At 36.3% G+C, this 13,742-nt stretch overlaps 1 protein-coding gene across 1 annotated transcript in view; it reads right to left on the reverse strand.

Moving 5' to 3' along the window:
• The window catches only part of EYS (eyes shut homolog), an 826,250-nt gene that overhangs the window by 510,140 nt on the left and 302,368 nt on the right, over positions 1 to 13,742 (reverse strand). The window contains exon 21 of the mRNA XM_065631328.1: positions 6,381 to 6,502. Coding sequence (XP_065487400.1) covers positions 6,381 to 6,502 — 122 coding nt within the window. The remainder of the gene's footprint in view (positions 1 to 6,380; positions 6,503 to 13,742) is intronic.

Here is a 13,742-nt window from a genome sequence, read left to right on the forward strand (position 1 = left end):
AATGTCATCAAGATTACTTCAAATTTCCAAACTATGCTACATCATTAGAAACACCAGCTCATCCATAAAGCTATGTTGCTTATTATTTTGCAAGAAGAGTTGAAGAGATTTTCACTTAAAGTTTCTCTGTAAGTTGGTAACAGCAAAGGAGACACAAGGGTTTTAATTAGTGTTTGATGTTATTAGGACAAAACCTCAGAAGCATCAGGAGAGATGATAAAACATAGAGGAGAAATAGGGAATTCAGTTGATAATAGATGCAACTGTCTATAAATGTTCAGGGACATAATTTGAGAGATTATGCTGTTGTGAGGATTAGAGTGAGCTTCACAGGATACTGGAAATATATGCATGAAACTACTCTAAATTTGTTTCTTTGCTGCGCCATGTGGCAAACTGTAAAGTGAGAAAAAGAATTTTCTTAACTTATCAGGTGAACAAAAATTAACTAGAATGAAACAGGAATTATGTAACAAATGACTCACATTTAACAATTCATGTTTAAGTACAGATTTGGTATCTGTCTTATTCTAACTTTTTATTCTGATTTTTAAAAATAAAAATATGCAACTGAAAATATTTTTTTTCTATTGACATGATTTATTTTCCTATGGTGGAAACCACAAAGAAAAGCATTCAATTCTGGCATACTTCTTCATCCTTCAGTTTTGGCAGCAAGATTTCATATCAAGGTTCAAAAATGAACAGTGTAAGATAAATAAATGAACTTAAAAGAGACATTTTTAATCACTAGTTATGGTTTGCATTATTATTCTCATTATTACAGATTTGAAACTTGGTACAAAAATATTTCTTTTTGTATCACATTATTTTCTGTTTATTTTTTAATATATATAAAAATATATTTTTTATGTTGCTGCACAATAAATTACCTAATTTGTCAAGAACTGATGTTTTCAAATGGATTTGCAAATACTCAACAGATAGTAAATTAGACATAAAAGAAAGCTATGTTTTTTGCATTAATTTAAGAGTGATATCAAGTACTAGCAGTGGTGGGACCAACTTCAAAGAAATTTAGAAAATTCTGAATATCATTGCCAGCAGCTAAAGTTACACCAGGAAAAGAAACAGTGCCAGAACATGGCCACAGGCAAGGAAATTGCATTGTCTATCACTTTTGCATTCTCAAAAGAGTGCCTGGCCTAACTTTGGTCCAGACAAACTATTTCTTGTCCACAACAATGCCTAGGCACAGCCCAAGAATGCCAATGATCTTTTCTATTAGGCAGTTAAGATCCAATTATCCTGTTTGAAAGACTACATTTAATTTTAAAGATATGGTGGGATGTCCTCAGGATCAGATGCCAGTCACTGCCAATGCTTAGCTACAATGAGATGAACACTTGTCTTCTTGCTGTAGTTTTTAAGAGAAAAGTATTTTTAAAAGCAATAGAAACCAACACTTTTTTAATATTAAACAAGAGTAATAGTGAAAAAAAGTAGAATGCCTCAACATCTGTGAGCATAAACTCTAATGATTGAAATGAAATGTCTTTAAATTATACAACAAAAACATTAGTCTAGACTCCTTTTCCTTGTGGTTGCCAAGTCTTAGACTCCTAGTTTCAACTACAGGTACCTCTGAATAAGTTGTTTTCATTTGGCTATAGTGACCCTTGATATGATGACTAAATGATACGTCTAATTTTTCTGCTCTGTTATGTCAACTAGGACAAAAAGTTCTGAGGAAAAATAAATGCAGTGCTTACAGTTCAAACAAATTTTCTTGCAAACATTTTATTTAACAGTTCAGCATTTGTCAAATCCAGAAAAAGTACCTTTTGAGCACTTTTTTTTCTCATTAAACAATAGTGAGTCCTTGGATTTGCTTATATGTAGTTGACCCAGCTATGAATAAAATCAGAAGCCACGTTACCTTCTGCACAATATATAATACTTCCAGAGGCTGAAAAAAATAGGTAAAATGTAAGGACAGGTGATGATACATGGTTGCAAAATATTAATGCACCTGGCTGTGGGACTGGTGTCACCAGCAGAATTTGGGGTTTTTTGATCATGGCTTGGCTTACATGGCACCTGGCCTGCTAGCAACAAATGGGATGCACCTGTCTCAAAAGCAGAAAAGGATCCTGGGGCAGGAGTTAGCAGGACTTATTGAGAGGGCTTTAAACTAAATTTGAAGTGGGAGGAAACTAGGTGTGGCAGAGGCACACCCAAGGGTGACATGCTGGCATCTGAGAGTCTGATGCCGTTCGGTCTGCTGCCCCAGTGGAATCAATGGCTCAGCTGAAGTGCATCTATACGAATGTATGCAGCATGCGCAAGGAACGGGAGGAGCTGGAAACCCTTGTGAGGCAGAAAAACTATGATTTAATTGCCATCTCAGAAACATGGTGGGATGACTGTCATAACTGGAGCACTACAATGGATGGCTATACACTCTTCAGAAGGGATAAGTGAGGAAGGAGAGGAGGTGGGGTAGCCATGTACGTTAGGAAGGGTCTTGATTGTCTGGAATGTGATGAGGGTGATGATAGGGTTGAGTGTCTATGGATGAGAGTCAAAGGGAAGGGCAACAAGGTGGACATCCTGGTGGGGGTCTGTTACAGACGACCCAACCAGGATGAAGAGGCAGATGAAACATTTTGCAGGCAGCTGGGAGAAGTCTCCCAATCACTAACCCTTGTTCTTATGGGGGACTTCAACCTACAAGATGTCTGCTGGAAGTACAACACGGCAGAGAGGAAGTAGTTTAGGGAGGCTCCTGCAGTGCATGGAAGACAACTTCCTGACACAGCCAGTTAATGAGCCTACCAGGGAAGGAGCCCCACTGGATGTGTTGTTTGTAAATAGAGAAGGGCTCATGGGCAATGTGTCGGTTGGAGGTCGCCTCGGGTATAGTGATCGTGAAATGATTGAGTTTACTCTCCTTGGAGAAGTTAGAAGGGTGGTCAGCAGAACTGCTGCTTTGGACTTTGGAAGGGCAGACTTTGACTTGTTCAGAAGTTTGGTTGGCAAAGTCCCTTGAGAGGCAGTCTTGAAGGACAAAGGAGTCCAGGAAGGCTGGTCTCTCTTCAAGAAGGAAATCTTAGAGGTGCAGGAGCAGGCTGTCCCCGTGTGCTGGAAGGTGAGCTGGCGGGGAAGAAGGCCGGCCTGGCTGAATAGAGAGCTGCGGCTGGAACTTAGGAATAAAAAGAGAATTTATAGCCTTTGGAAGGAGGGGGAGGATACTCAAGAGGAATACGAGAATTCTGTGAGGTTACGCAGGGAGAAAATTAGAGGGCCCAAAGCCCAACTAGACCAGAGCCTGGCCCACTGCTGTGAAAGGCAACAAGAAATGTTTCTATAAATATATTAGCAAAAAGAGGAGGGCTAAGGAAAATCTCCATCCCTTGATGGATGCAGAGGGAAACATAGTAACAGAAGATGAGGGAAAGATTGGGGTACTAAATGCCTTATTTGCCTCAGTCTTTAATAGTCAGAACAGTTGTGCTCCAGGTACCCAGCCCCATGAGCCAGAAGACAGGGATGGGGAGCAGAATGAAGCCCCAATAATCCAAAGGGAAATGGTTAGCGACCTGCTGCACCACTTGGACACCCACAGGTCTATGGGGTCAGATGGGATACACCCAAGAGTGATGAGAGAGCTGGTGGAGGTGATCGCTAAGCCACTTTCCATTATCTACCAGCAATCTTGGCTAACTGAGGAGGTCCCAGTTGACTGGAAGCTGGCTAACATGATGCCCATCTACAAGAAGGGCTGGAAGGAGGATCTGGGGAACTACAGACCTGTCAGTCTGACCTTGGTGCCGGGGAAGGTCATGGAGCAGATGATCTTGAGTAATATCACATGGTACATACAGGAGAACCATGTGATCAGGCCCAGTCAACATGGGTTTATGAAAGGCAGGTCCTGTTTGACCAACCTGATCTCCTTCTATGACAAGGTGACCCATCTAGTAAATGAGGGAAAGGCTGTGGATGTTGTGTACTTAGACATCAGTAAAGCCTTTGACACAGCGTTCTCCTGGAGAAGCTGGCAGCTCATGGCCTGAGTGGGTGTACTCTGCAATGGATAAAGAACTGGCTGGAGGGCCGGTCCCAAAGAGTTGTGGTGAACGGAGCCAAATCCAGTTGGTGGCTGGTCACGAGTGGTGTTCCCCAGGGCTCAGTATTGGGGCCAGTTCTGTTTAATCTCTTTATCAATCATCTGGATGAGGGGATTGAGTGCACCCTCAGTAGGTTTGTAGATGACACCAAATTGGGTGGGAGTGTTGATTTGCTGGAGGGTAGAAAGGCCATACAGAGAGATCTAGACCGGCTAGATCTTAGGGCTGAGGCCAATTGTATGAGGTTTAACAAGGCCAAGTGCCGGGTCCTGCACTTGGGTCACAACAACCCCAGGCAGCGCTACAGGCTCAGGAAAGAGTGGCTGGAAAGCTGCCTGGAAGAGAGGGATCTAGGGTATTGATCGATAGTCATCTGAACGTGAGCCAGCAGTGTGCCCAGGTGGGCAAAAAGGCCAACAGCGTCCTAGCTTGGATCAGGAATAGTGTGGCCAGCAGGACGAGAAAAGTGATTATGCCACTGTACTCGGTGCTGGTGAGGCCCCACCTTGAATCCTGTGTTAGGTTTTGGGCCCCTCATCATAAGAAAGACATTGAAATACTAGAGAGACTTCAGAGGAGGGTGACAAAGCTGGCAAGGGGCCAGGAGCACAAGTCTGATGAGGAGCGGTTGAGGCAACTGGGGCTGTTTAGCCTGGAGAAAAGGAGGCTGAGGGGAGACCTTATTGCTATCTACACCTACCTGAGAGGAAGTTGTAGCATGGAGGATGTTGGGCTCTTCTCCCAAGTAGCTAGTGATAGGACAAGAGGAAATGGTCTCAAGTTGTGTCAGGGGAGGCTTAGATTGGATATTAGGAAAAAATTCTTAATGGAAAGGGTTGTTAGGCATTGGAACAAGCTGCCCAGGGAAGTGGTGGAGTCACCATCCCTGGAGGTGTTTAAAAGGTGTTTAGACAAGGTTCTTAGGGACATGGTTTAGTACTAGAGTTAGGTTACGGTTGGACTCAATGATCCTGAGGGTCTCTTCCAACTGAAATGATTCTATGATTCTATGATTCTATTCTGTGATTCTAGAATTGTCCTTGAGGATGATAAACTGTACATTTACCTATACAATCCATTATATCATGTAAGAATTCAAATTGGCATAATCTGGTAGCTAATCAGACATAAACACCATGCAGTTATAAAACTATTTTTCATTAGTAGAATAAAAAGAATGACACATTTCAAAAAATAAGAACTACAAAAAGAAAAAATTGGTTTATGTCCCAATAAACTTTAAAAAGTGAAAAAAAAAAGTTAACAGATTTTCTCAACCTCACTAGGCTCTTCTTTTTCTGTTATTGGACTGAAGAAATATTTACCAAAATAAAACATCTAATAATATATAAAAATGCAGTTCTAAGATAATACAAAGTATTTCAGTTGTATTCTGAACAGAAAATAATGCTAAAAATTATATTGCATTATATTATATATATTATTAAACTTAGTTAAATTTATCTTCGGCTATTTGGAGAATCCTTTGTCTGTTTTCAGCTGTGTTATATTTTGTTTCTGATTATTGTTTATATTACCAGGAATATAATGACTGTCCAACAGCTAGACTGTGTGATGTGTACAGTCATTACACTGCGTTCTTTATGCAGCTATATCAGCATCTATTAAGATATTACATTCAGATATAGAAGGACTGTTCCAGTATTGACATCATACAGGTAAACTTTGGCTACAAATAACAGAAGCTAACCGCAGGATTGTTTACTGAGTTCTTATCCTAATACTGAAAAAAAATCATTTTTATATCATAAATTCTTGCATGGGGTGTGATTGGGGTGTGAGTTAAAAATTGGGGTGTGAGTTAAAAATAGTACAGTTAGTGTCAAATTCTTTGCTTTCAGTGTTGCTTTAAATTTCAAATTACTGATTTGTTGTCATTTTAAGCCACGAGGTGGCAGTAATGATATAATCGCTTCATCTAAAATTGTACAACTACGTCCACTTCCAATACTTTGGAAGCATCTCCTGTGCTTACAAGGCATACATGACAGAGAGAGATCCTATATTTTTTTGACAAAGTACAGTTCCAGATTAGATTACTTGCTAAGTGTTTTGAATTGATGCATGTTTAAAATTTTCATCTACAATTATGTCTGCTGACATAATATGTATGTGCAGTGAAGCAGTGCATCCACGACACAAGTGGTTTGCTCATCTTTGTGTAATAATATTCTATTCCCCAAGTTGAGAAATAAAGTAATAACCGGATGCATAAGTCTGTCATTCCTGGAACACAATGATATAGTGAGAAAATGCAACGCTTACCGATAGCTGTTGAAAAGATCCATGCAGGTGCCATTGTTTTTACAAGGTTCTGAATTACATTCATTTGATTCATTTTCACAAAATGTTCCTTCCCATCCAGGCAAGCAAACACACTGGTATCTCTGTAATGTATTAAGTAAAATGCATAATCTGTTACTTTTTGTATTTTTAATACTGTTACACTAGGTATTATTAGTGATTGTTGTGCATTTTTGTCTTCTAACAGGTGCTTCACCATTTCAAACTTGAAAATTTTATAAATATATCAATAGTTAGGCCTGCTAATATGATGAAAACATGATATGAGGTAAGTATGCAACAGTACTTATTGCTACTTTCTTGTATAATCAACTTGTGTACCTCAAATCTTTTACTATCTCTTTCTTCCTCCTCCAAGTTTTTCTAGTAAAAGTTATTATGTCTTCTATAAAACTACTTTGCTTAGATATTACAATGACATGCCTAGAACACATGTATTTGCAATCATCTGAGTTATATTGTTCATCATGCAGTCCAAACAGAACTCATTATAAAATAATTTATTATGGAAATTCTAAATAATATATTTCTATCCAAATTAACACCTTTAATATGAAATCATGCATCAGTATATTAATTAAGCAATACTAGACAACTCATGACATGAGAAATACTGCTTCCTATACAACACATTAGATAGAATACAGGGTGTATTGGGTAATAATCCAGATAGCATAAATACAAATATTCTAGCTCTCTGCTGGTAGTATTATATTAAATAGACTAACCATCAGGTGTTGTGAGTGCAAAATTTCTGACTGATTAAACTGAATAAAACTTCAGCAGTGTGTATATCCACCTCAAAATGACATACAGTACAGGAGTTTTTTCATCACACTGCAAACCTGTTACACCAAATTGTAAACACACTCAGTATTACCTCCAACTTCAAAACTATCTGGTATCTGCATGCAATGGGCTATTTGACATAGTCTCAGAAAAGGATAATGCATCTATTCCCTGCCTATGTTCTACCAAAGAAAAAAAAGATAAAGAGAAAGGTGAACATCTGCTGAGTTGATTATTAATTAGAGAGAGGCAGCAATTCCATTCAGCAGAAGTTTTAATTGCTTCTTTTGTAACACGCTTGCTTCTTACAAAGCTTCTTTCTACCAAAGGTAGGAACCACTTTAATGGTAAGCATGACTAACGTAAATGATTTCATTACTTGCTAAACATTCCAACAGCCTTCAGGGTAGATTTTAAAGTCTATTAAAATCCATGTAAATTGTGAACCACTAACAGACAGCAAAAAAAGTTTAGGAGTATTTTTTAAAGCTGAGTGTGTAAATAAACTGCCATAGCATGATGATCAAATGTGTAATGTATCAGCGTTGTGGCATCTACAGGCGTTTATAGTCTGCAAATCATACAGCTGCATTTTAGCTCTTCAGTTACTGAATCTGCATTTTGGAAACAGAGACAGCTGTTTTTCAGAGAGGTATGAGCTATGAATTTTTACATTAATGGTGAAGAGAAATTATTTATTTCCCTAATACAGTTTATAAATATAATAATTTAAGTGTCAGAACTCTGAAGGAAATGCCTGTTGGCCAATTGTCCCAGATCTTTCTATGATGATACTCACTCTCTCCTACAAAATTAAAAGCTTAGAGTATTTTATTGGAACAAAGATAACAAAATAAAAAAGAAAGTAAGTTAATGGTTTAAAGTTGAGCTCAGTATGATTGTCCTGACATTTCATACAGTGTGGAAGAGTTCCACTGATTCCAGTACTTAAAATTAAATTATGTACATGTATATTCTACTATAGCTGTCCAAATCAACTTTTGCACCACCCAATTTGTACATATAGTATTTGCGATTCATATTTTTCCCAACTGCATTCTATTGTTTTTGTGCTCATGTTGACTAACACAGTTGCTATGCTTGCTTGGGACACAGCCATGATTTCTGTAACATGGATTTTCTGCAGCCACTGAGATACATTTTAGAAAACAGAAAATTAAATTGAAGGGTATTTTTCGAGTTAAGATGAGGCATGGAATGTCATTAATTTGTTTACAGAGCAAAATGAGACAACAGAAAAATAACTGTTTGAAAGCTAGTAAAAAAAAAAAAAAAAGAAAGTAATGTTTTGTCCTCTGTGTTTTACATTTGCTATTCCATGCAACTAAATACAACTTGCAACCTATGGACTCCATCTGTTAAAAAAACAAAACCAAAACCACCAAAAAAACTCAACTGATAGTTTACTGTTATTGCTCTATACTCCTATAACTCAGGCTCAAGAACTGCAAAATATTCTCCATGCAGAGAGAAGAAAATTTGCTACATGAGTCCAATAACTGGGAAATATTTGCAGTGAGAGTAAGTCAAAGGTTAATATAGGAGACAAAAAGATTTTGTTAAAGTATTTTGTATTTTTTAAATAGAATACTGAGACACAGGCTCGGAAAGATAAAATAATTTTCTGGGAATTGTGCCAAGGAAATAAAAAAAATACATTGAGATGAATTACATTACTAGACTACATGTTAATATTTTCTATTACATCATAGCCACATCTAAATTAGATATTATATATTTTAATGAATCAGAATTTTTTTCTGAGATTTCCTCAGCTCTTTGCATATATATCAGTGCCATGAAAACAAACATTAGAATGGAAAACAAAAGACGCTACAAATACAAAAGGCAGAAAGGAGGACTACTAAACCCTACTCACAAGTAACTATTAGACACCTCTTAAAAACTGTTGTTTTGTCCGGTTAGGTTTTCATATAAACCAGAAATGTGAGAAAATTTCTTACTTCCAAAATCCTCTTCCATAAATGAATTACAAAATTAGAAGTGAAAGGAGACTGCCAGTGGTTTTATTTAGAAAGCAGCAGTATTTTTTCTCGTCTCATTAAAACATGTATAAATCAGCTACTGAATTTCTGTGCTTTGCAGATTTCTCATTACATGATGATTGACACACCAAGCACAAAATATTACTCACATATATGTATATCATGCGTAGGTGCAGGATACGTAAGCTGAAGATTCTCATATAATATTTCATCTCTGTATAGATTTACAATAACAGAAGGTGCTATGTTACAATAAATCACATGTAAGTATAGGTAGGTAAAAAGGTACTGATAGACACAAGACTTTGCAGAGAAGGACCTGGGGGTCCTGGTGAACACCAAGTTGAACACGAGCCACCGATGTACCCTTGAAGCAAACAAGGCTAACGGTGTCCTGGGCTGCATTAGGAGAAGTGTGGTCAGCAGGTCAAGGGATCCTCTCTGTCTACTCAACACTGGAGAGGCCACACCTGGAGAGTTGTGTCCAGTTCTGGGCTCCCCAGCACAAGAGAGAGATGGAGCTACTGGAGAGAGTCCAGCAAATGGCCACTAATTTGTTAACAGACGGCACATCTGTCATATGGAGAAAAGCTGAGAGAGGTGGGACTGTCAGTCAGGGCATAGTGTACACTGAACAATATAAAAGGAAACTGCATAGTGGAAAGTATACAGTGAGTCAAGCAAGAGACTGAAGGAATAGGATTTGACACCTATTCATGTATTTCTTCCCCTTTATTAATTGTAATGATATATTACTATCCATTGTAGACAGATTAAAATAAACGGTACCTTTAAGTTCCTCCAAATCATCTTTTCCTTGTCCTCTAAAGAGCACGATAAATTTATAAATACTTTAGTTTTCATTGCACATAGCTTTCATTCGTACAATACATAGCACAGCATTTGTGAGAAGAGTGGGCTTTACCAGCTATACACAGGGTCACAAACTGTGATTTTTTTAAATCTCCTGTCTGCACATTCAGAACCATACATACACACTAGCATGTCTTCATTCAATTAACTGTGTGTGGTAAGAAAGTGTTATTTAAGAGCATTTGCATATTTTCCCTTCTCCAACACTGTAAATGAAAACTTAATCATTTCCTTAAGCCCTAGTCAATGTTACTTTACTGGAAAATGGCAGCTGAACATCTGGCAAATAGAAACTACAATGAAAAAGGTTCATCACACACAACAAGGATCTGAATTATGAACATGGTAAATGTTCAAGCCTGAATTTTTACCATGCAGATATATACTCCAGGTACTTTTTCCATGTCTAGAGCAAAATTTTAATGGAAGTAATTTCATTTTTAAAGATACTATGGAGTTGGAACATTTTTGGAGGTGTTACTGTTTTTAATTTTTTGGTAAACAGAAAGGACAAAAAAATACCTTATCTGGAAACAGAAATACACGAATTGAAATGTAGAAGTCTCCCTTTATTCTGTGTGTTCCAAGTGCTTCTTCCACCATGTTTCTTGCAGTGCAACTCTTTTTCCATTAAGGCAAACAGCACATAATGGGAGATGTACATCAGCAAGAAACCTCAGGTTTCCCTTTGAGATTTTTTTTTTCTCCTGCCTCTACAGAAAACTTTTCATCACAAAATTCTGTTGGAAGTAGGGCTTTTTCCTGCAGAAAATCTTCATGCAACTTAGTTTTTTTAGTGCTAACAGCAGTTCATTTAACCTTGTGAAATAAATCTGAACATAAAAAAGTAAGCATCTGTGAAATCATATTTGCAATTGCTCTAAGTTGTATTGAGTTCACAACATTATTTATGCAGCCTTTTTGTTAATTTAAGGGTCTTTTCCAAGTAGCTACCATAAGGCCTCACTTTTAAGTTATTACTGATCTAACCATTTACATAACCATACATATTCACTAACAAAATCAGATTATTCACATTTTCATTATTACATTGTTTTCATGATGCAATTGTCTTTGAGTTTATATCCTAAATAATCAAGGTTATTTGAAAAAAAAATGAATTAAAAAAACCCAACAAACAAGACACCTGTTCATCTTCAGTTTGTTTAACCCTTACTTTAACTTTTACTAAAGAAAACCAAGCTAAAACAAGACCTATGCAGAGTGAAATCCCAGCAACTTCACTACCTTTTAGTCTTCTGGTAATTAATTATTTACCTGTTCTTCACAGGATGTAAGAACAGTGAATGTATTAATAGCATTCCTCCAGAAGAAAAAGAAAATTGACTTCTAAGGCATGAAGAAAACCTTCAATTGGCCTTGTTTTTCCTAGTCTAAAAGACATATATGGCTTGCTCTTACATAAGTTAATAACTCTGTAATAGATAGAGTCAGATTGCCTAACTAACAGCAAATAAACCCTTATTGGGGGGTGGCAATAAGACTATTAATACTGATATTAATTGGATGAACAATTATAATAAGCTACTTGAAAGATTAAGGTAAAAAAAAATGAAACATTGATTTGGAAGTGTAGAAAAATTACAACAAAAAGTCTACTTTCTAAACAGTGCTACAACAACTGAATGGCTCTGATAAAACCACTATGTAAAAATCACCAAAATCCATTACTCGATCTTATTATTAGAATAATTAGCTGTCATATTATTATGCATTACTTTACTTAAAAAAGCTTTTTTCTATTTTGCTCTTGCCATGTAAGTTACAAAGCCTATGTGAGTTTCGTGCTAAGCACTGCAAAATGTGAAATACTAGGATAAATAACTTAATAATAAGTACTAGCTACCTCCAGAAGTTGAGATACCACTATGGATTTTCAAAAGCTAATCTACTCTCTATTTTTATTTATATATATTTCCCTAAATAGTTTGACATGTTAAAAATCCTGACCAATATATTTATTTGTCCTTCTAAACCTCCTTATATGATTTTGCACTCTAAGTTATTATAAATTATATATTATCTGATATCAGGGATAAAACAGAATTTCTTTTATTTAAATTTTGAGCAAGGCTTACGGGAGAAATAAAGGACATTTTTAATTTGCTTCTCTCTCCAATCTTTTAAATAATGAATTAGTTAAAGTAGCAAGAAGGAGCATATTTGAAACAGTTAGTACAGGCAAAGTTTGATGAGCTGTAATGAGTTTTGCCTTACATTGTAATATTTCTATATCTGTGTCTACTAAATGCATTTAATAAATATGTGCAAAAAAAGTATATTTTTCATCTTAATTCAACAGCACACCAGTAGTAAGACAAAATTACATTTTCATTCAGTGCGGGCTCCAACTTAAAATATGGCTTGTGTCTAGATGTGTTTCATATTTACAACTCTAACTGCTCTTGCTGTAGTTTGTAACCACAAAGAAAATGGTCTTAAATGGGAATACTACTTATTTGCACTGTTTTTATACACTATCATTTCATAAAATGCTAGCTTTGCTAATAAATCCATAATCACCACTGCTTTTGATACTGATCATTTTAAAGTGACACATTTGTAAAAATACGATACTTTGCTGAAAGTTTAGTGCTCTTAAAATTAAATCATGACTAATTCTAGCAACAGACGTCTCTTTAAATTACATTAGATTTCATGTTCCCATTGCAAACAAATGCTGCCCTGTGCCTTTAGAATCGAATCTATTATATACATCACTGCTTACATATGACAGTTCTCATAGTCCAATGGAAATGTTGGATTAGTTTTCTATATGGAGATTCGTCCACAACATGCTGAGGCATACAAACATGCAACGTGGCTTTTACGCATATTGATACAGGTTTTCTATTTGAAAATGGCTAATATTAAACATTATGTAAGTGTTAGCTTAGCAGAAAAAACGAAAAAATACTCGGTAACAAATGCATGCCTCTGTGATGTTATATTTTTCTAGTTATTTAAAAATGTTATTCTATGAGACACTACAAGAAATACGAACACTAGAAAACCATAAGAAGTATTTAAGAGCAATCATTAAAATAAACAACTGTGACAGTAAAAGTGTTTAAAACTTTCTGCTGCAAATTGGGAAAGATCCTTCTTAGGAAAGAAGAGAGATTTCTGGGGAAAAAAAAAAAAGTTTTATTTTAAATTTTTTTACAGTTTTTTAGAAATTTAATTCTAAGTATGGGCCTAATCTAACCAGACTATAAGTAATTTTATGACAACAAACCAAAGTCAGTCTGAGATCTCTTGCATGATTAATTGGTGATAGATTATTTTTTTGTCTCTATTTCTTGACCTCTGCCATTTATTCTATTTATACCCTTCTTTCCTTACTCTCTTAGAGAGGTCACTTGGAAATGTGTCAAAGAAATCACCTTCAATGTGACAGGTGTTAACACCAAAGGAAAACTAATGAAAAACAACAGCCTTAAGCTGTTTGTGCAAAATAAACCAAATAAATAGTCCAGCTAGTGACAGACATTTGAGTATCAGCCTTTGATCAGTGTACCTTGTTTGATGTTTAGCTCAATTGTTCAATGAATAGCGAAAGGTCATAAACACATTCCTGTTAAGCAGAAGTACTGGCAGGAACTTGACCCAC

This window comes from Caloenas nicobarica, chromosome 3, assembly GCF_036013445.1.
Source record: "Caloenas nicobarica isolate bCalNic1 chromosome 3, bCalNic1.hap1, whole genome shotgun sequence".
In the NCBI taxonomy this organism is placed as follows: Eukaryota; Metazoa; Chordata; class Aves; order Columbiformes; family Columbidae; genus Caloenas; species Caloenas nicobarica.